The sequence below is a fragment of the Balaenoptera physalus genome (genome assembly GCF_965194825.1).
Source record: "Balaenoptera physalus genome assembly, chromosome: 10".
NCBI lineage: Eukaryota > Metazoa > Chordata > Mammalia > Artiodactyla > Balaenopteridae > Balaenoptera > Balaenoptera physalus.
Window position 1 is genome coordinate 62,191,812 of NC_138889.1, and position 24,206 is coordinate 62,216,017.

General features: G+C 35.5%; 1 protein-coding gene across 6 annotated transcripts in view; it reads left to right on the forward strand.

Moving 5' to 3' along the window:
- The window catches only part of FCHSD2 (FCH and double SH3 domains 2), a 319,223-nt gene that overhangs the window by 55,431 nt on the left and 239,586 nt on the right, over window positions 1–24,206 (forward strand). For all 6 annotated transcript variants that reach the window (XM_082411265.1, XM_082411263.1, XM_082411261.1 and 3 more), the window contains exon 3: window positions 10,759–10,804. In XM_082411265.1, the coding sequence (XP_082267391.1) occupies window positions 10,759–10,804 (46 nt within the window). The remainder of the gene's footprint in view (window positions 1–10,758; window positions 10,805–24,206) is intronic.

The window sequence follows — 24,206 nt, forward strand, 5'->3', positions numbered from 1 at the left end:
GAGATTGAATTAGTAATCAAAAAAATCTTCCAACAAAGATAAGTCTAGGACTAAAACTCATGGTTGAATTTTACCTTATGGTTAAAGAAGAACTAACATCAATACTTTTCAGAATCTTCAAAAAAGTAGAAATTCAGGGAACACTCCTAACTCATTCTATGATGTCCTTATTACCTTGATAACCAAGGTCAGACAAAGATACCACAAGAAGCTACAGATCAGTATCCCTTATGAACATTGATACAAAAATCCTCAACAAAATACTAGTACACTGAATCCAACAACACATTAAAAGGATTATACACTATGACAAAGTGAAATTCATTCCAGGAATGCAAAAGTTCAACATAAGAAAATCAAGGAATGAAATATACCATATTAATAGAATGAAGGGGAAAAAAAACCCCATTAATAGCATGAAGGGGACAAAATTCAATACCCTTTCATGATAAAAACACTCAAACTAGGAATTGAAGGAAACTTCTTTAATAATCCTGTTTTTTTTTTAAATATTTACTTATTTAGTTGGTTGCTCTGGGTCTTAGTTGTGGCAGGTGAGCTCCTTAGTTGTAGCATGTGAACTCTTAGTTGCAGCATGCCTGTGGGATCTAGTTCCCTGACCAGGAATCAAACCTGGGCCCCCTGCCTTGGGGGCTTGGAGTCTTAACTGCTGCGCCACCAGGGAAGTCCCCCCCCCCCCCCCGCCCCAAGGAAACTTCCTTAACATGATAAAGGGCACATATGAAAAGCCCACAAGTTAACATTATACTCAGTAGTGAAAGACTAAAAGCTTTCCCCCAAAAGGAACAAGGCAGGATGCCCACTTCACCACTGCTATTTTCTTGTGACTTTGACATTCTATAATTCTATCTGAAAGTGGTATTTGCTTCATTAGGGTTTTTGTTTGTTTGTTCGTTTTTTGTTTTTAAGTTTTAAAAATTCGTCTGCTCCATGGCAGCATTTTTCTCATGAGGGTCCTTTAGCTACTCTGCTTTTCCTGTGCTGTTTTTTCTTCTTTTTAAAATTTTGTATTTGCATAGATCTATTCTTGCTCCTTTTGGGGTTATTTTTGAATGAAGAGGGTTTTTCCTGTACAACTTTTTAGGATACCAGAAGTAGGTATCTTAGGGTAGCTACAGTCTTCAAATTTACGGTAATTTTCTTTATGACCAGGGTTGAGTGTATGAATTTATTTTCTTTCTTCTCAGCTAGAGAAGATGGCTGCTGCAGGGCCGTTCATAGTGCAGGCTGTCTCACTATTTTTTTTTTTGCCACACCAGCAGCCTAATTTCTGCCAGTGTAGATTGTTTGTGTGATTTCTAATTTAGTACTTTCTCCTCTGTTTCTTCAAACTGAGCAGCAAACAAAGCTCCCTCTACCAGCCCATGTCCCCTGTTTTTGTTGTTGCAAATGTGGTTTAAATTTTATACCTCAGAAAGTTGCAGTTGAAGAAATGTACTCTCCCCCACCCCTTTGAGTTTTGGAACCTCATGCCTTATATTTACCCTCCTTCTCCAATTTAATTGTCTCTCCTTAGGCCTCTCTTCCACTTATATTTCTTATGTTTCCTAGTTTTATTGGAGATCATGTTTGCATTTATGTTTTTTATTCTGTTTGTTGCTTTTGGGTAATTTCTGAGAGAAGGGAGATTCTGACTTTGCTCTGTTATCTAATACCAGAAGTACTTAAAATGTAGTTTTTTGTTAGTGCTTTACATATTCAGTTAGTCAAAATATTTTAACTGGGTTAAATTTCATAATTATAAACTGTAGATGTGATATTTTCACTTAGCTAACAAATACTTTTTTAGTATTTACTATGTGCCAAGGCTGTTCTAAGTGCTTTATCAATATGTACTCATAATTCTATGAGGTAGATGTTCTTTTTATTCCTACTTAATTGATAGGAAACTGAAGCATGGTAAGGAAAATTAACTTGCCCAAGGTTACCTAATTAGTAAGAAATAAGAACGAACACTTTCTACTTTTCATTCTATGCCTGTAGCATTTGTGGGTCTTGGCATCATTTGATTATACCTTATGTTAGTGAATCCCTTCAGAGCAGAGTCCATGCCTCATTCGTTTTTATATTCCCAGTGCATATTTAGTAGAATACCTGAAATTCAGAAGATACTCAATGAATGTTGTTGGTGAATTAATATTTTTTATTAGGAGCCAAGTAATTTTCTCTCTGTCAGACTTGTATAGCTTCAGTTGTTCGTTCTACTTGCCTTGTTTAAAAATTTTTTTTGTTTTTGGTATTCTCATGTCATCATTTTAATGCTATTGCCATATTTGTGTTAATAACACCTCTAAAAACAGCTGTTGTATTCCAGGGCAAAATTATAAAGGTTTCCTTATGAAAGGGTTGTCAGTGTCCTGATAATATAAGTACTAGTACCCTTATCCCAGTTTGCTATCCGTGCTAACAGATTATTTTTTATATTCTGATATTAGTTATTTTTAAACAGTGTCATTTGTAAAATAAGAGGTCAGCGAACTCAGAGTAGTAAAAATGTGGTGGTCATCTTGTAGTTCATTTGTTTTTATTGCTGAGTTTTATTCCACTGTAAGAATATGTCACTGTTTGTTGATCTATTATCCCACTGGTGGGCACTGTTTCCTGTTTTTGGCTCTTTATGAATAAAAGTGCTATGAATATTTTTGTCAAGTGTTTTTGTGGAGATTTGTTATCATTTCTCTTGGTAAATGCCTAGTATTAGAATTTATGTCAAGATAGATGTATGTTTAGTTACATAAGAAATACCAGATTTTTTTCCCAAAGTGGTTGTACCGTTTTACATTCCCATGGACTACATGTTAGAGTTTCATTGCTTTGTACCCTCACTGATATTTATAATTATCAGTATTTTTAATTTTAGCCATTCTGGTGGGTGTGCTTATTTTTAATATTCATCATTATGGGTTTGATATCCCATCTCCACTACCACCATTAATAGTTTGAATGTTCTTCGGTGTTCTGCTTATCCTGGTGATGAATTACAAAGTTAGGGGGTTCCCAAGACAACTCTCACTCCAGATACCAACTGCAAGTTTGGAGGCCTCCAAGACCACCCTCACTTCTGACATGACTTTCAAGATCGTGGTCCCCAAGACTAACCTTGGATTTGATAATTTGCTAGAAGAACTCATTGAAAGTTTACTTAAAATTATGGTTTATTATAGTGAAAGGATATATTTTAAAATTAGCCAAGGGAAGAGGTGTATTTGGTCAGTTAGATAGATTGACTGCCCATGTGGCTGACCTTGGTCTCCAGCTCCTTCAGAAGTTGAGCTGATACCACATGCGCCCCCCCGCCCCACGCCCCGCCACCGACCCCCAATAAATCATACTGTTGTTAGCGTTTTCTATCTGGCATGGCCTAAGTGTCCCAGGTAAACAAAAACACTCTTATCAGGCATGACATTCCAAAGGTTTAGAGATTACTTCCCAAAGCCAAGGGCAAAGGCCAGACCTCTCTTTGGGTGCGGCTAAACCTTCATTACACACCTTTATACCTTCCTTGGTTGTTTTTTATTTTTCTTTCATTAATTTTCTAAATATTTTTGTGACTTTTTAATGAAAATTTCAAACATACAACAAGGTTGAAAGAATTTTACAGTAAACACCCATCACCCAAACCTAAATTCTACTGTTAATATTGTACTATACAGTGTACTCATTTTGTCACTTATCTATGCATTTACCCATCCTCTATCCATCAACAATCCACCTTATTTTTAAAATTTATTTCAAAGTAATTGTACACATTACCAGGCTTTTCCCTAAATAATTCAGCATGCAGATCATTAGAGTTCAGTATTCCATATAGTTTCTTATTTTGAGGTAAAATTTATATACAATGAAATATAAATCTTAGGTATACAATTGCTAAGTTTTGACAAATACATACACTCAAGTAACCCAGCCTCTATCAAAATTTAATTTTGTATTTTTCTTTTTTTTTTTAAATTTATTTATTTTTTATTTTTATTATTTTTGGCTGTGTTGGGTCTTTGTTGCTGTGTGCGGGCTTTCTCTGGTTGTGGTGAGCGGGGGCTACTCTTCGTTTCGGTGTGCGGGCTTCTCACTGTGGTGGCTTCTGTTGTTGCAGAGCAGGGCCTCTCGGCGCGCGGGCTTCAGTAGTTGTGGCGTGTGGGCTTAGTTGCTCTGCGGCATGTGGGATCTTCCTGGGCCAGGGCTCGAACCCATGTCCCCTGCATTGGCAGGCGGATTCTTAACCACTCTGCCACCAGGGAAGCCCCCCACCTTTTTTTTTTTAACATTTATATATTTATTTGGCTGCACCAGGTCTTAGTTGCAGCATGCAGGCTCTTTTAGTTGCGGCAAGTGGGCTCTTAGTCGAGCCAGGCGGGATCCAGTTCCTAACCAGGGATCGAACCTGGGCCCCGTGCATTGGGAGCATGAAGTCTTACCCACTGGACCACCGGGGAAGTCCCCTTCCTTGGTTTTTAAAGCTCACAAAATGTTTGTGTTAACTGATATAATCTGTGACCAAGGTCAAGAAACTTAATTGGTTCATATGGATATAGACTGTGATCTTGGTTCTGCCTATCCCAGGAGCTAACCTAACTGAGCTGTTTAACTGAAACTTATGAAGAGTCTGAAACGTGATTATAGAGTTTCTGTCTGTTCTTTCATTCATTCAGCAAACGTTTATTGAACTACTACTGTTTTCAGGCACTGTGCTACACATGTAAATACAAAGCACACTCATTGCTCCCAGGGAACTCCATAGTCAATTCACAGACAATTACAGTACTGGAAGTGCGTGCTATGTTATAAGATGCTGGAGGACCACAGAGAGGGTGTCTAAATCACAAGTGGAATTCAGGAAGATTTCTCAGGAGAGGTCATGTTTAAGCTAAGTTTTGAAGGATAAGAGACTTAGGTCAAGTAATAGGGGAAAGGAATTCCAAGCAGAAAGGACCACATTTGCTAGAGTGTGAAAGCAGGAGCCTAGGTCCTTTTACTATACTTAGCTCTAGCCTAGGATGTGAATGGAGGAGTTTATAGAGATGAAGCCACACTAGCAGTCAAGTCTGGATAGTAAGTAACCTCATCTGTCATGTTAAAGGAATTTAGATTTTTTTCCAGGAGTGATGAAGAGCCATTTCAGAAATGTTAGCAGGAAAGTGGCTTGATCAGATTTATTTTAGGAAAATTATTTAGAACATTAGATTTTTATTGAAGAATTGTTGCATGGGTTTATTCTTATTCCTTTCTATATGATATGGAATTTACATGAGTTCATTGAAAATTAGTGCTTTTTTATCTTTAATTTTTCTTCTAATTATAGAAATATTAATTATTAGAAAAAAAACATAGAATAGAAAATAATCTCACGTCCCCGTCTTTTAACAATAAAAATTTGGATATATTCTTTGAGTGGCCCCCCCCAGATATGTATTTTCCAGGTATACAGAATTTATACAGATACCTGTATTACATAGAGGTATCTATTAATATTTTTAAGATAAAATGAGATCTTGCTTTACATATTCTTCTGAAGCTTTTAAAAAATACTGGGTAATATATTGTAGCTTTCTTCATAGTATTTATAATTATCCCATTTATTATTAAATATTTCTTTGTATAATGATTTATATACTATCTGTTAGTCCTATTTGATGTCTGTCTTGTTCAGTGCTATATCGTCAGTACCTATACAGTGTCTTTTCCATGATAGCCAGTCAGTTAATGTTTATTGCGTGAGTTAATTGAGGCTACCTTTCTATACCAGCACATAGAGAATTACCACATTCTTTTTGGTGGCCATATAGGATTCTTCTGAATGTAATAGAATATATTTTGAAAGGTTAGTTTGTTCCATTTAACTATTAAATTTTTAAAAATATGCAGTGGGAATGTAAAATGGCACAGCTGTTATGAAAAAGTTTGATGGTTCTTCAAAAACTTAAGCATAGAATTATCATATGACCCAGCAGTTCTACTCTTAAGTATACATTCAAAAGAACTTAAAACTTAGTTCTACATAGAAATTCATAAACGAATGTTCATAGCAGCATTATTCATACTATTGAAGATGTAGAAACAACTCAAATGTCCATTGGTGGATGAATGGATGAATTGTAGTATATCCACACAATGAAGTATTATTCAGCCATAAAAAGGAGCAAAGTATTGATACATTCTACAACTTGGATGAATCTTGAAAACATGCTAAGCGAAAGAAGCCAGACACAAAAGATTACATATTACATGATTCCGTCTATATGAAATATCCAGAATAGACAAGTCTATGGAGACAGAAAATTAGCTTAGTTGTTGCCAGCGGTAAGGGGAGTGGGAATGGAGAATGATTACTTACTTAATGGGTATGAAGTATTATTCTGGAGTGATTAAAAAGTTTTGAAAGTAGGGAGAGGTGGTGGTTGTACACACTGTAAATGCACTAAATGCTGTTGAATTGTATACTTTAAAATGCTTAATTTTATGTCATAAATTTTACCTCAGTAAAAAATATATACATGTACACATGGTATAGATTCAAACAATACAAACAAGAAATCAGTAAAAGGTCTTTCTTTTACCAGTATGACCAATTCCTTTCTTCATAAAGAACCATTGTTAGACCAGTTTCATGTTAAATATTTCAGGGAATTCTATCACAGTGATTCCTAAGGGGACCACAGTAGCATTTCTGAATGGTACAGTTTTATATTTGATGGACTGTGGTAACTGAGAAGTATCATAATGATCATAATCCAGCATATACATGTAAACATTTTTATATGAAAAGATAGTAATATACTATTTATATTATTCTGTAACTTTTTTGTTTACTAACCATTGTATCTTCCTATAAAGTTGCAATTTACTAAATAATCCATCTTTTCCCCTTTGAATCAAAATGCCATCTTTTTTAGTTACTAAATTTTTATTTATTATATTGATATTTGGTATTTGGGTATATTTGGGTGTATTTCTGACTTGTGTTTCATTATCTCTGTTTGCTCATTTCATTACCAAGCTGTTTTAATTACTGTTGTTTTAAACTTAATTTTTACTATCTGGTGAGGGTAGGTGATAATTTTTAACATTATTCTTTTTCAGAATGTTTATAACAATTCTTTTAATATTTATTTTTATTTATTTATCTTTGGCTGCATTGGGTCTTTGTTGCTGTGCACGGGCTTTCTCTGGTTGCGGTGACTGGGGGCCACTCCTCACTGCGGTGCATGGGCCTCTCATTTTGGTGGCCTCTCTTGTTGCAGAGCATGGGCTCTAGGCGCACGGGCTTCAGTAGTTGTGGCACACGAGCTCAGTAGTTGTGGCTCGCGGGCTCTAGAGCGCAGGCTCAGCAGTTGTGGCGCACGGGCTCAGTTGCTCCGTGGCATGTGGGATCTTCCCGGACCAGGCTCGAACCCGTGTTCCCTGCATTGGCAGGCATATTGTTAACGACTGTGCCACTAGAAAAACCCCTATAACAATTCTTAAGTGTTTATTTTTCCATTTGAACTTTATAATCGACTTACCTAAATAAAAGAAAAATACTGGAACAATGGCAAACTTATCTCTCAGCTCCTCAAACCTTGGCAACTGATAATCTACTTTCTGTCTTTATGGACTTGCCTATTCTGGACATCTTGTATAAATGGAATCATATAATATGTGGGATTTTATGTCTGGCTTCTTTCACTTAGCCTGATGTTTTCAAGTTTCATCCATATTGTAGCATATATCAGTACTTTGTTCCTTTTTATGGTTGAGTGATATACCACCATATGAATGTAGCACATCTTGCTTATCCTTTCATCAGTTGATGGACATTTGGGCTGTTGTCACTTTTTGGCTATGATGAATAATGCTGCTATGAATATTCATTTACAGGTTTTTGTGTAGACGTATGTTTTAAGTTTTCATGGGTATATACCCCGGAATATAATTGCTGGGTCTTATGGTAACTCTATGTTTAACCTTTTGAGGAACTCTCAGACTATTTTCTGAAGCAGCTGTACTGTGTTACATTCCCAAAAGCACTCTATGAGAGTTCTCATTTCTCTACATCCTTGCCAGCACTTGTTTTTGTCCATCTGTTTAATTATAGCACCCATTAATATTTTAAAAGAGAAACTGATGTTGAATTTTAACAAATGCCTTTATATTTTATATGAAGGTTATCAGAAGATTTTTTTGCTCTGTTCTCTTGCTGTGGTTTATAATAAATAGATTTCCTAATGTTGATGATGTAAATTTTGAGCAGTTGTGATCTTGTATTTGTTTTCTTTATTTAGAAGAAGAAATTACTTAGTAGACATGTAATTGTTTAACAACAACTAAAAATTGCACTGACAATTTTAAAATTAGTTGATATGCATGTTCAGAGTAAAAGAGTTAGTTCCCCTTTTCTTGCAGACTTCACTTGAACATTCTTATTTCAAGATGAGATACATCTAAGGTTAAAAGGGTTCTAAATAAATAGCTGAAATATTTCCTTTCATCTTTTGTAAAATATTAAAAATACCACCTCCTTCAAAATACAGGTAAGTTTTCAGATTTTTAATGATTAAAGTTTAAGCGAGTTCATTTTAATTAGTCTTGTTTGCCTGGGGAGATATATTTAGTAACACAGTCATAATAATTTCTCAGTCCAATTTTAGTAAAACAACATGGGTGTAAAAAAGGTTTGTGCATATGTTTATAAGTGCATTTATTTACTTAAAATAAGGACTTTATTTTTTCAAACATCAAACTAAAACATCAGAAAATATAGAAAGCAAAATCAAAAGAAGAAAGTGAAAGCCGGTAATCCCACTGTCCAGAGAAAACTTACATTACTATTATATATATGTATATGCAGACACACATAATTTACATATATATACACATACACCAAATATATATATAATACAGTATACAAATGCATGTATACAGTGTGCTTTACATATATGCATATATAATATATAGTTTATATGTTTTCTCTTAAGGAGAGTAGACGAATTGTATTTTAAAGGACTGTGTTAAATGCTTTATAATGCACCAAACCCCATAAGGAAAAGGGTCTTGCTCAACTCTTTTTTTGTTTGTTTTTTAAATTGTGGTAAAATACATATAAGATTTACTATCGTAATCATTTTTAAGTGTACAATTTAGTGGTATTAAGTACATTCATTTTGTTTTGCTGCCACCACCATCCATCTTCAGAACTCTTTGCATCTTGCAAAACTGAAACTCTATACCTATTAAATAATAACTCCTCTGATCCCCTCCTCCCACTCCCTGGCAACCACCATTCTCCTTTGTGTCTATATGATTTTTACTGCTCTAAGTACCTTATATAAATGGAATCATACAGTATTTGTTCTCTTGTGACCGACTTATTTCACTCAGTATAATGTCCTCAAAGTTTATTCATGTTGTAGCATATGTCAGAAATTCCTTCATTTTTAAAGCTAAATAATAGTTATCCATCCCAAACAAATGTAGTAAAATTTTAAATACTTTAATTTCTTATAGAAGAAGTGAATAGTCATGTTGGTAAATTTAAATAATTATTAAAATGGGGAGTTTTGGTTTATCGCCTTTTTTTCTATTCCAGCTTTTTCTTTATATTTTTCACCTTTTACTGTGATATCTCTGCCTTAATGAAGTGCTTTTAAGAGCACGGATGCCTGACACCTCACAGAAAAGTCTTTAAACTCAGACTACTCAAAGTAAATTATTAATGTTATCATATTTCATTGACTCTACCTTGCCTGTGGTTTGTAAGGTACACTGTTATTTCATGTACTGTTAAGACAGAAAAAAATACTGCCAATCATTATTTATTTGTTTATTTATTTTTAAAGGAACATTTATTTATTTATTTACTTTTTGGCTGCATTGGGTCTTTGTTGCTGTGTGTGGGCTTTCCCTAGTTGCGGCGATTGGGAGCTACTCTTCGTTGCGGTGCGTGGGCTTCTCATTGAGGTGGCTTCTCTTGTGGCGGAGCACGGGCTCTAGGTGCACGGGCTTCAGTAGTTGTGGCACGTGGGCTCAGTAGTTGTCTGCCAATCATTTAAAAGATGAATACCAATATCATAAATGTTAAAATGTGAAAAGTATTTACTGTAGAATCTGTGAAATATAATACATGTGTGGAAAGGGTGTTCTTATTATACCATAACATGTGGTGGCCTTGTACTTTGTTTTGTGACTCTTGTAAAAGAATGGAATGAAGGAAATGATTTGACTATTTCATGTTGAGAAGCTGATCAAATTTTGATTTTCACCTTGTTTTCTGTAGTCCCTCTATGTTTATTATTATATTCAGGAAACATTTTTACTACCTACTATGCACTAGCCATTGTGATAACAGCAGCTAACATACACACACACACACACACACACACACACACACACACACATATCTGTCTTTTACTCTGTGCTGGTCACTATTTTGAGCACTTTATATATTGTCATTAACTAAATTTTACACTATCTCTATGAGATAGATACTATTTCTATATCCATTTTACCAAGAAGGAAACTGAGGCACAGAGAAGTCACTTGACCAAGGTCATACAGCTAGTAAGTAGTGGAGCTAGGATTTGAATGTGGATTGTCTTAACTCCAGGGTCTGTGGTGTCAGCAGTATTCTTAGGCACATAAGGTGAATGACATATTGTGCCTTCCCTCAACACAGCTTACCAAGCAGTATGTGAGGGTGTGTTGATAACTGTACATAAAGTTATTGTTATATGTTTGGTAACGAATTTTTATTTGTGTTTTTAGGACATTCAGTCAGAAGAAGGCTGCTATTGAAAGAGAGTATGCACAGGTAAGCTTGGAAGTGGAGGTCCCCATCCTAGAATACCTCTTCTTTGGCTTAAGGGCAGATATGTTTGTTGGAGAGAAGTGTTGGCATCCCTGTATCCTCCTTTTCTTAATTTTGGTTCTCTCACTTTGATCCTCCTTTTACTCCATTTGAATCTTCAAATGAAGAGCTAATTTGCTTCTTACTACAAAGAAGGTTGTGAACATTCTGGGAGAAGATAATAGTCACAATATTTGTAAAGTATTTACAAGTATAAAAGTAATAGTGAATACATTTTACAAGTATATGTACTCATTCTCCCTTATATATCCCATACTCTGCAGTTTTATGAAAGGTTAATTATTTTTGTTCAATCAGGTATTTATTTCTCATTAGGTCCCTGTTGATAGAGAATGGCATGCTTTCAGTGGATGATATGGTGCTATTTATAGGGAAATTTAAGCATTTATTTTATTTTTTTAAAATATTTATTTATTTATTTATTTATTTATTCATTCATTCATTCATTCTGCACCGGGTCTTAGTTACAGCATGCGGGATCTTTGTTGTGGCATGCGGGCTCTTAGTTGCAGCATGGGGACTTCTTAGTTGTGACATGCGCACTTCTTAGTTGCAGCATGTGGACTCTTAGTTGCGGCATGCAGGCTTCTTGGTTGTGGCATGCGGACTTCTTGATTGCAGCATGCAGACTTCTTAGTTATGGCATGTGAACTCTCTGTTGCGGCAGGCATGAGGGATCTAGTTCCCCGACCAGGGATCGAACCTGGGCCCCCTGCATTGGGACCGTGGAGTCTTACCCACTGGACCACTGGGGAAGTCCCATAAGCACTTATTTTAATTAGAATCTTATTTGCTCTCAGATAGCTAAATGTGCCAAGGAAAAATTATGTTGATATATCATTTTGTGAGTATTAAGAATTAATAACTACCCATCCTTATAAAAAACAGTTTAACATAATTTGGAAAATTCGGCCCTTGTAAGCAATTACTTTCCATGTGGAGTAGAATTCTAAAATTGATCCCCCCCCCCAAAAAAATCATGAAAGTAGTATTTGTTACAAAATTTAAAAATACAGGAGAACACTAGAAGGAAAAATTAACACCCAGAAAATGCTGTACATGATAACTCCTGTTATCAGTGTAATTTGTGTTGCTGCTGCTGCTATTGTTATCAGTATAAATAATAAAATTGGGGAATGATTTTATTTGTACTTTGTTAGGTTTTGATTTTAGTTTTATTCTGATTTCTTTGTAGTTTACCAGGTAGCTGTCTGTCTTTATTTTATGTTATAGTTTTAGAAAAGGAATTATCTATTTTTGAAAACTTAGGTAGACTCAGTAATTCATTAATTCAGCCATTAGTTATTGAGTGCTTATTATATATCAGGTGCTTTACATAATGAATAGCATTAGTTCTAACTTTAGTTCTGGACCTTTATTCTTTGCATATATAATAGATACTAGTATTGATAGCTAATATTGATTTAATCCCTACATTGTACCAGGCACTTTGCTGATAATTTTACATATATTATCTGGTTTAATTCTCTCAATAAACCTTTAAAATAGGGAGTTACTATGCTGTTTACAGGTATGTTTTCATATAGTCCCTTTATAGATATGCTTCCATTGGGATCAGAGTATATGATCTGCTTTTAAAATTTAGTACAGGGAATTCCCTGGTGGTCCAGCGTTTAGGACTCTGTGCTTTCACTTCTGAGGGCCCGGGTTCGATCCCTGGTCAGGGAGCTAAGATCCCAAACGCTGCATGGCCAAAAAAAAAAAAAAATTTTTTTTTTAATACAAAGTGAAAATTTTTGCATGATACATTCTTCTGTAACATATTGTAAAGTTTTAATAATCAAATAAATAAGACTGGTTCATGATTAAAAATATAAAATAGTACATTTAATTGTATGAAAAGTAGCAGTCCTCTGATGTAATGCCAGTCTTTTTCCTCAGAGAAAAGATTAAAAATGAATCCTGTTTTGGTTCTTTTGGTGATCTTTTCCATGTCTTTAAATAATGTGCATATAATTGATTCTTGATTTATCAACTCTAGATATTATTGCTTGATTACTACTTAATTAAATGAGAAATGAGCTTCTTAAGCCATTCCTTTCCAGCCTACTCTTTCCAATATAATTTGTCACTATTTTAGTGCCTTTGCTACTTTTCTTCTTTTTTTTTTAAAGGGAACTTTATTTTTTCCTTCCTTCCTTCCTTCCTTGGCTGCGTGGGGTATTCCTTACTGCGCGGGCCTTCTTTAGTTGCGGTGAGTGGGGGCTACTCTTCCTTGCAGTGTGCGGGCTTCTCGTTGTGTTGGCTTCTCTTGTTGCGGAGCATGGGCTCTAGGCGCGCGGGCTTCGGTAGTTGTGGCTTGCGGGCTCTAGAGCGCAGGCTCAGTAGTTGTGGCGCACAGGCTTAGTTGCTCCGCGGCAGGTGGGATCTTCCCGGACCAGGGCTCGAACCCGTGTCCCCTGCATTGGCAGGCGGATTCTTAACCACTGCACTACCAGGGAAGCCCAGCTACTTATCTAACTCTAAATGATCTACTGAGACTTCTATCTCTTCTGTTAAACACACACACACATATGTTACATGTATAGATATATGTATTTATGTGTATATACATATACACATGATGCAGTTGAATTATATTTTACAAAGCAGTCAGATTTACTCTTGAAAAATTTCTTTAAATGTCTGTCAGGTAAATTATATCTGGTTGTGTTTATATAATTCTATATAATAATGTATGCAAACTGTATAAGGAAGCTAATAGTAGATATTTCAAAATTTCATATTCATAAAGTAGAGTATTTCTTTGTCTCTCTGCTTTGAGCAGTTGAGTACATTTATGGAGAGCCAGTTTGCTGACTCTTCTTGTTATTTGTCATATTTGCCTTTTAGATGATATTTTTCAGTGTTTTCCCTGTTAATTTTTCAATTTATTTCTTTTCTTTTTAATTTATTTATTTAATTTATTTATTATTTTTGGCTGCGTTGGGTCTTTGTTGCTGCATGTGGGCTTTCTCTAGTTGCGGTGAGTGGGGGCTGCTCTTCGTTGCAGTGCGCGGGCTTCTCATTGCAGTGGCTTCTCTTGTTGCGAAGCATGAGCTCTAGGCATGCGGGCTTCAGTAGTTGTGGCTTGTGGGCTTCAGTAGTTGTGTGTTGCAGGCTCTAGAGCGCAGGCTCCGTAGTTGTGGCGCATGGGCTGTGTTGCTCTGCGGCATGTGGGATCTTCCTGGACCAGGGATCAAACCCGTGTTCCCTGCATTGGCTGGCGGATTCTTAACCACTGTGCCACCAGGGAAGCCCCTGAATAACTTTTAGATTCAGAGCCATTAATTTCCTTGTTTTTCCACACTGTATTACCTCTCTACCACTTAGTGCATTAGAATGCAGCATTTCTTGACAGAGTCTCCCAGTATTTCCTCCAGGAATTTTTCCTCTTTGCTGATACCACTCTCTAAGTTTTCATGCAGAAAAGTTTCTTGATCTTAGCAGATGGTGTCAGTGGAACATTTTCTGACAATGATCAGATAGTCCTTAATGTTTGTTGTTGGAAATGTGTAGGAGTTCATTGTTTCCTCAAGCCACCAAATTCTGTTGTATCCTGACAGCAGTTAAGGGATGTTGTCAATGGTTAGATGCATCCTGATTTCAGAGATCTTAAAATGTTAAAAAAAAATGTATCTTGTTAATAGAATTGATGAGATATGTTCTTTTTCCCACCCAGGCTCTGTAGAGATTTCATTGTTTGAAAAAAAGTTGAAACTTGCAGCGAGGCATTAAAGAAAGGATACTCCTAACGGCTTCTTTCTTTCGTAGACTGAGGAATGTGTTGCAAAGTAAAATATTCATAATATTTTATATATATATATCTATAATGTAATATATCCATATTGGACTTTTTTTTTTGGTATGGGAAAAGATATCTAATTGCCTTTTTTTGTATTTATTGCCGTAGCCACTAACTACATATTTTTCAGTTTATGGACAAGAAGTGGGATACTAATTCAAGGAAAGGCGTTTTCAGTCTGAAATACAACAAATTAATGATAATGGGAAGATTACTTGACTTCTCTGACCTTTTTTTCCTTCATTTTTGAACGGAGTGATAACCATTCTTTCTTCCCTTCTTCTCAGCTAGTTCTGGAGACCAGATGCACTGGTCTCCAGAAATGAAGACTTCCCAGTCTATGTTTACACGTATAAGAAATATGAAAATAGTTCCCAATCTATGTTTACACGTATAAGATGGTCCCTCGTGTTCTTATTGTGATAGTTTTCCTTTTTTTTTTGCAAATTGTTGTAACCTAGCTTTGCTAGATAATGGATTTCCATATTAGAAAGGGAGTGATGAATTCTGGGGACCTTTGCATATAATATTAGATAATCCAAGTCCCATTTTTCTGGGAAAGGGTATAAGGTAAGGTAGTTGGAGGACCTTCTTCCCTTTGGAAAAGCACTGTAAAAACTCTGCCAATATGAGAACGTTTACTGTTTCATTAGGATAACTACTTAACCTTTTTATTATGCCAGATTTTTTTTAGCTGTCTTTTTTTTTTTTTGCTTCGTTGGGTCTTCATTGCTGTGCGCGGGCTTTCTCTAGTTGTGGCGAGCGGGGGATACTCTTCATTGTGGTGCACGGCCTTCTCACTGCGGTGGCTTCTCTTGTTGCGGAGCACAGGCTCTAGACGAGTGGGCTTCAGTAGCTGCGGCACACGGGCTCAGTAGTTGTGGCTTGCGAGCTCTAGAGCGCAGGCTTAGTAGTTGTGGCACACAGGCTTAGTTGCTCCGCAGCATATGGGATCTTCCCGGACCAGGGCTTGAACCCGTGTCCCCTGCATTGGCAGGCAGATTCTTAACCACTGTGGCACCAGGGAAGCCCAAGCTGTCTTTTAAAAGCCTTTTAAAATACAACCACAGCTCAGATTTTGTACTAGAAATTCATGCAATAGGACCAACTTTATGGAAATTTTCTTTATAACCCAAGTTATCTAGAATGTATCTATAATAAGAATCAATAACAGTTATTATCTTAAGCCATAGAGGTTTACAAAATGAAATTTCCATATGTTAGCCAGCTTTAGATTTTGTAATTTTTACTGAATTGAATTGAAATATGAAGAGAAATTTTGACCTAATGACATTTCCTTTAACTTTTTATTTGAAAAAAACTTCAAATCTGTGGAAAAGTTGACAGAATAATATACTGAAGAATGGTCAATTTCCTCTATATTAACCAATTATTAACATTTTGCCCCATTTACATTATGTAGCTATACTTTTTTTTCTAAGCTGGACAGTTTGAAAGTAAGTTATAGCTATCATGAGACTTTTCATCCACTTACTTTACTTTGCATCTTCTGAGAACAAGATCATTTTCCAAAATAACTAATGTCATTATCATATCCAAGATAATGAATAATAATTCTATAATATCATTTAATATGTAGTTTGTATTCCCATTTCCTCATTTATTCCCAAAATGTCTTTTATAGCTGTTTTTCCAAGATCCAGTTAAGGTTTACACATTGCGTTTGGTGTCTCTTGATTTTATTTTGAATATTTCTTTCACCTTTTTTGTTTTTCATGACACTGACTTTTTGAAAAATCTGGTCATTTTTCTTTTTTAAAAAATTACATTATTATTGACTGTATTCCCCAACTGTACATTTCATGCCCATGACTCATTTATTTTGTAACTGGAAGTTTACACCGTTTAATTTCTCTCACCAATTTTACTCATCTGGTCATTTGTCTTGTAGGAAGCTTTTTCGAATTGTCCAGGTTTTTTCTTCATGATTAGATCTAGGTTAACTTTTTAGCAAAAATGCTACATAGGTGATGTTGGACCTAATAAGATTTTATGGCTTGTTTTGGCGAGTCTGATAGATTAGAACACATCACCGATATTGCCGTTTTCAAGCCTGATTGAATCTTTAACAGTGATAGTAGATTTTTATCATTTATCAGTTTTCAAAATTATCTCAAGCCATTTCTGTTTTATTGTTTTTTTGCTATATCACATTTTGCTGGTGCTCTAAAAAAAATGAAGATTTGTTACATTAAAAGTATTTGGCAAGGCATAATTAAAGAAAAATTAAACATTTGAGAATTTGTTTTAATTTTAACTTATACATTTTAGTTTAAGTTACTAAAGTTTTTAAAATGTCAAAGCCTGTATATTCTTAACTTACATTTATACACATTTAAAAATCAACTGAAAATCAGAATATTTGTCATTATTGTGGAAATTTCCTTCAGAGAGTCTGCTAGTTGTTAAATTGAAAGTATGTGAAACATTTATGTTACCAACTGTCTAATGGATAATGTTTGATAATGACACTAGTATAAGCTTCCTTTTTGGGACATTCCATAGTTTTGGCTATTATTTGTTGTTGGTACATTATCTAAATAGTCAAGACTATTTAAATAGCTTTAAAAGAAGTCGAATCACAATTTATGTGAACAGCTGCTTTGAATTTTTAATTTCCTCTATCAATTTTGCCAATTTTAAAACAGTTTTTAAAAATATAGTAGTTGTGTTTTGGTTTCTTTTTGGTATCTAATATTAATATTTAATATTCTTTTAAGTATTTTAATATTTTGGTTCGTCTCTGTCAGGAGCTTAATCGTGTGAATATTGATGTTTCCTTAGTTAGACCATAAGATGAATGGAATCTATGCTCTAGCAGGACTTACTCCACTTAATTTTTTTATAAAAGTATTATTTTAAAATTAGTTTATTTTAAGATATACCACGTTTCATGTGTTGAGAAAATATTTTGAGCACTCTTCTAGGTAGTGTGGATATAGCACTGTCCAAAAAAGAAGAAAAAAAAGTTCTAGCACTTACAGGACTTATATTCTATGGTTGTGTATTGTCTTCCAATTAAATATATTAAATTCTTTCTCTTCAGGGAATTCCCTGGCGGTTCAGTGGTTAGGACTCTGCACTTTCACTGCCAAGTGCCTGGGTTCGATTCCTGGTTGGGGAACTAAAATCCCATAAGACGCACAGCGTGGCCAAAAACATAATAATAAAATTAAAGAATAAAAAAATTAAAAAAATAAGTTAAAAATTCTATCTCTTCAAAGCCACTGATGTGGCATTATAGTCAACTGAAAAGAATGACCTTTATAGAATTATTACTTGTGGTATATGTTGTCATCCTCTACACAAAGAATTGATGGGCCAAAAAGGTTGAGTATTATTTGTGAGATTTAGAGATCATACAGATGAGCTGTCCCAAATAAAAAAATATCGTAAAAGAAAAGAATTTAAGTGGGATTGATCAGATGACAGCAGCTTGAAAAATAGTACCTCAAGTACATGCACACTAAACTTGTAATACATTTTTAGGGGGATGTTAGAGGAAAGAAAGAAAATAATACTATGTATCCCTATTTACACTTGAAGGGATTTGAGCCCTGAACTTTTTCAAGTTTCTTGGTACTTTCAGTTTCCTACAAGAGTATTAATGTTTTATGTATTAATGTTTATTAATGGTTTGTGAAATTCCAAAAATAATAGATAATAGATGTATTATTCAAAAATAATAGATGTATTGCATATCTATTTATACAAACAGACCAAATGAATCTCTGAAAACACAGAAGCCATATGAGTCACTAAACAACATTAAGTATTAGTGTAAAATTTAGTCTGGCTTTTGCCTGTAGTTAGCTAACCACTGAGGTATTGGTAAAATCATTTGCAGTACTCAAACTGAAATTGCTAAAGGCAACTTCTGTGTATTAATATACTTCCTGTAGTCTTTGGCAGAATGCTGCTAGTGAAGGAAGGATACAAAAGGTTACTGTGGCTGGAGAGAAAGAGCAGGAAAAGATTGTGGACTTTAAGGGTGGCTCCTTGTCTGAGGACAAACACAGAGCAAACACAGGCACCCTGTCAAAAAGCCTGTGGTTATCACCACAGTCGCACCTCAAGTGCAACTTTTTGCTATTTTTATTCTTTTAAGAAATAAATTTATGAAGAGTTGGGAATACTACCCAAGAAGTTAGTGTTGTGTATATGTGACAGGGTTCTTTTTCGGTAAATTTCATCAGCATAAAAGTTTACAATGTAACTTATTTTAGCTGTGTACACCTGGCTTTCTGGCCATTGCTATTAAAGAAGCATTGGTAAAATTATTTGAAATGGTGGACTATATACTTGGAGTTTTCTATTTTGCTAGTCTTGTCCTGTAAAACAATAAGGATAACTATCTTGAGAGAAAGTTGAGGGTTGTTTTCTGTGTTCATGTTGATACTTATGTTTTTAAATTATTTTATTTTATTTTTGAGCTCCTTAGCTTGCAACAATGGTTAGAAATAAATTTTGGGAGAAAAGCAGTCTGATTTTTTCCTCAAAATACTTGATATACATAGTTTGATTTTTAAAGTTTTAAAAACTGTTGAAAGAAGCACTGGTGGATATGAGTAAATGTTAGTATTCTTGGGCATGTAGATTTGATAGTTTTGTCTTCTTTTTTGAAACTTTGTTATATTTAGTTTTATTATCTTGCTTGTTATTTGGCTCTGCTCCCGTATATAATTGAGGAATTATATGCAAAATATACTTTTTAAAATTTATTATTTATTTATTTTTTGTTGAAGTACAGTTGACTTACAATATTGTATTAGTTTCAGGTATACATACTGCATAGTGATTCAGTGTTTTGCATATTATATTCCATTATAGGTTATTACAAGATATTAGGTATAATTCCCTGTGCTGTACAGTAAATCCTTGTTGCTTCTCTATTTTATGTATAGTAGTTTGTATCTGTTAATTTCATACCCCTAATTTGTTCCTCCTTCCTTTCCTCTTCCCTTTGGTAACCACAAGTTTGTTTTCTACATCTGTGAGTCTCTGTTTTGCATATACATCTATTTGTATTATTTTTTAGATTCTACATATAATTGATATCATATAGTATTTGTCTTTCTCTGTCTGACATTTCACTAAGCATTATATTCTTTAGTTATGTCCACATTGCTGCAAATGGCAGTATTTCATTCTTTTTTATGGCTGAGTTAATATTCCACTGTGTGTGTGTGTGTATCTCACATCTTCTTAACCCAGTTGTCTGTTGATGGGCACTTGGGTTGCTTCCATGTCATCATGGCTGTTGTAAATAGTGCTGCTATGAACATTGGGATGCACGTATCTTTTGAGTTAGTGTTTTCCTTTTTTCCTGATACAGACCCAAGAGTGGAATTGTTGGATCATGTGGTAGTTCTATTTTTAGTTTTTTAAGGAACCTCCCTACTGTTTTCCATAGTGGCTGCACCAATTTACATTCCCACCAACAGTGTAGAAGGGCTCTCTTTTCTCCACATTCTCTCCAACATTTGTTATTTGTAGACTTTTAATGATAGCCATTCTAACAGGTGTGAGGTGATACCTCACTGTGTTTTTGATTTGCATTTCTCTAATAATTAGCAATGTTGAGCATTTTTTCATGTGCCTGTTAGCTATTTGTATGTCTTCTTAGGAAAAATGTCTATTCAAGTCGTCTGCTTATTTTTTGATTGGGTTGTTTGTTTTTTTGATACTGAGTTATCTGAGCTGTTTTTATATTTTGGATATTAACCACTCATCAGTTGCATCATTTGGAAATATTTTTTCCCATTCAGTAGGTTGTCTTTTTGTTTTGTCCATGGTTTCCTTTGCTGTGCAAAAGCTATTACGTTTAATTAGGTCCTATTTGTTTTTGCTTTTATTTCTTTTGTCAGGCATTATTTCTTCAAATATTCTCTCTGCCCTTTTCTCTCTTCTTCTTCTGGGATTCCCACAATGCATAATTAGTCTGCTTGATAGTATCACACACTTTCCTTAGGCTCTGTTTGCTTTTCTTCAATCCTTTTTTTTTTTCTCATCCTCAGACTTGACAGTTTTCATTGTCCTGTCTTCAAGTTCACTGATTCTTCTGCCTGCCCAAATTTGCCATTGAATTCCTTCAGTGAAATTTTCATTTCAGTTATTGCACTTTACAGCTATAAAAATTGTTTGGTTTCTTTTTTAGATTTTTCCATTTCTTTATTGATATTTCCATTTTGTTCACATATTGTTTTCTTGACTTTCTCCACGTCTTCATATAGTTCTTTGAGCATCCTTAAAGTCTTTGTCTAGTTTGTCTGCCATAAGTTCTTTTTCAGGGACAGTGTCAGTTTATTTATTTTTTTTCCTCTGAATGAGCCATACTTTCTTGTGTCTTTGTATGCCCTGTGATCTTTTTTGTTGTTGTTGTTGAATGCTAGATATTTGAATCTAATAATGTGGTAACTCTGGAAATCAGATTCTCCCCTTTCCGAAAGGTTTGGTGTTTTTTGTTGTTTTTGCTTTTTGATTGTTATAGTTTGTCTCTGTGCCAAGTATCAGCCTGAGGTGTAAACTTAAGTCCTTCTCAGGTTTTTTCTGAGCCTTTCTCTGTACATGCATGTTCACTTTCTAATTTTCCCTTTATATGTAGTAGTTTTTGAATTTTCTAGTCTTTAATGTCTGGCTCCTTAAAGGGAAAAAGTGAAAAATGACAGGAGGGAAAAGGTTGCTAGTCCTTTAAATTCCCTCAAAGTCACTTCATCTGGATGTGGAGGTGCTTTCAGCAGTGGGGGAGGGGGTAGGTTACTTAAACAAGAATGGCTGCCTGCCTCTTTGTCTGCATTTCTATGATCAGAAGCGGCAATCAGCAGTCAAAACAGAGATCGCTGATATTTAGAGTACAGTGTCTTTTTTGCCCATCCTGGTTCTTGCAAGTTATGTGCAAGGTGCTTCAGGAACATGTAACACAAGCTGAGCTGCCTGCCATGTGCCAGGAGTAAAGGATGGATAGCTGCTACTGTGTGAAGAATTGAAATTGACTGGAAAAAACCCTGCAATTTAACCATCCACATCTTCCCCTGGAAGTTGCTAACCTTCATCGGTCTTCAGAGTTCCAAAATAGTTACAGCAGATAGATTCTACCAGAGCAGTTGTTGTGTAGGTAGGGAGACTGATTCCTGCTGCTTCCTACTCCATCATTTTTCCAGAATCCTCCTCCCATTGTCTTCTTTTTAACCTAGAGTCTAATGTGCTTCTGACTTCAACCCTGATCATAGCTTCGCTTTCTGGTCCAGGGAGATGATTACCTCATTTTGATGCCCATCCTTGTCTTATTGGTTTTCTCCTTTAATTTTTTAATTTCTCATTTATATACATTTTGAGTGGGGTGGGCAAACATTGCATCAGAGCATGAATTTATTGTATGATCTTCACTTAAAGTCTTTCTTCTTTTTTTAATAAATTTATTTTATTTATTTATTTTTGGCTGCATTGGGTCTTCGTTGCTGGGCGTGGGCTTTCTCCAGTTGCGGAGAGCGGGGGCTACTCTTCATTGCAGTGTGTGGGCTTCTCATTGCGGTGGCTTCTCTTGTTGTGGTGCTAGCATGGGCTCTAGGCACGTGGGCTTCAGTAGTTGTGGCACATGGGCTCAGTAGTTGTGGCTCGTGGGCTCTAGAGCGCAGGCTCAGTAGTTCTGGTGCACAAACTTAGTTGCTCCGCGGCATATGGGATCTTCCCTGACCAGGGCTTGAACTCGTGCCCCTTGCATTCGCAGGCGGATTCTTAACCACTGTGACACCAGAGAAGCCCTGAAGTCTTTCTTAGATAGTATTTATGGCTCCCTTTGGCTCTGGCATTGTATGGTATATTGTTGCCCATTTCTCCTGGAAAACTTTCTGACTGGAATGTATTCCCTCATTGCCTTTGAGTAGGAGCACAGGAAAAACAAAACAGTGCTATCCTGGGTATTTTTCCACACCCTTGGTATTAGAAAGATCAGGATGTCTCAAAATAAATCATGAGTTCTTGGGATTTTATGTTTGAATTAATTAGTGACAGAGAGTAGTAAGAAATGTGCACAAATTAAGACATGAATAGTGCCTCAACTTCCTGAACCGCTAGATTTGGTATAATTAGATTTTTGGTTAAAAGTCTCCCTTGTACATGTATTATTTTCCTTGAGATTTAACTTTAAACTAGTGATTACATTTGCATTCATTTAATGAATTTATCAAAAAAATTATTAACTCCTTTTTCAGTTATACAGACACAGAGGTTAGAACTAGGCTTTGAGTGGTGTTATTATCATATTTGATCAGGGTATATTCCACCTAGTTTTTTTAAAAAAACCTTTTTGTAAGAATAGTGGGTATACCAGGACAATATACAATTTGCTTTGCTTGTTGAAATAGGAATATTTTTTAAAGTTTTTTTCTTTCTTTCTTTTTGGCTGTGTTGGGTCTTTGTTGCTGCATTTTATTTATTTATTTTTGGCTGCATTGGGTCTTCGTTGCTGCGTGTGGGCTTTCTCTAGTTGTGGCCAGTGGGGGCTACTCTTCGTTGTGGTGTGCGGGCTTCTCATTGCAGTGGCTTCTCTTGTTGTGGAGCAGGGCTCTAGGCACGCGGGCTCAGTAGTTGTGGCTCATGGGCTCTAGATCGCAGGCTCAGTAGTTGTGGCGCACGGGCTTAGTTGCTCCACGGCATGTGGGATCTTCCCGGACCAGGACTCGAACCCGTGTCCCCTGCATTGGCAGGCGGATTCCCAACCACTGTGCCACCAGGGAAGTCCCAGGAATATTTTTTGATGCTATCATAAATGAGACTGTTTTCTTGATTTCCTCTTTGTATAGAGTGTTGGTATAAGGAAGCACAACTGTTTTTTGTATGTTGATTTTTATATTCTGCAACTTTACTAAATTCATTTATTCTGATGGTTTTTTTTAATAGAGTCTTTAGGGTTTTCTGCATATGAAATTATGTATTTGTAAACAGAGATAATTTTACTTTTCCCTTTCTGATTAGGATGCCTTTTATTTATTCTTGTCTGATTGCTCTTGCTAGTACTTTCAGCACTATGTTGAATAGAAATGGCAAGAGTGGGCACCTCATGTATTGTAAGTTGTGTATATAACTTTTCATCATGTTTTGTACTAGTAGTCTTAAAGTCAAGAATCTAGTCAGTTTGATTTTTAGGTGATTGAGGGGCAGATTGTGATGACATCCAGTTATACCAGTGTTACATTGAGATGTTACATCTGAGATTGTCCATTTTAAACTGAATATTGGTATATGTAGTATACTACCTAATGCCTGATTTTTAGAGCCCTTTATGCAGTAATAACCTCAGGTCTTAATGCCAAGTTGCTATGGCATAAGCCTGACTGGTTTTATGACATTAGAAAAAAATGTTGCAAAACTTTTAAAGAATGCAGAATTGGCAGTCTTGGTGGCTCAGTGCCTCATGCCCCTCTTAGCTCACTGAAAGGCTGAGGGATTCTCATTCCTGGTATAGCTGTGGGGGTGCAGTACATTATTTGGAAAGCTCTGATTGAAAGCTAGTAGAGAGAC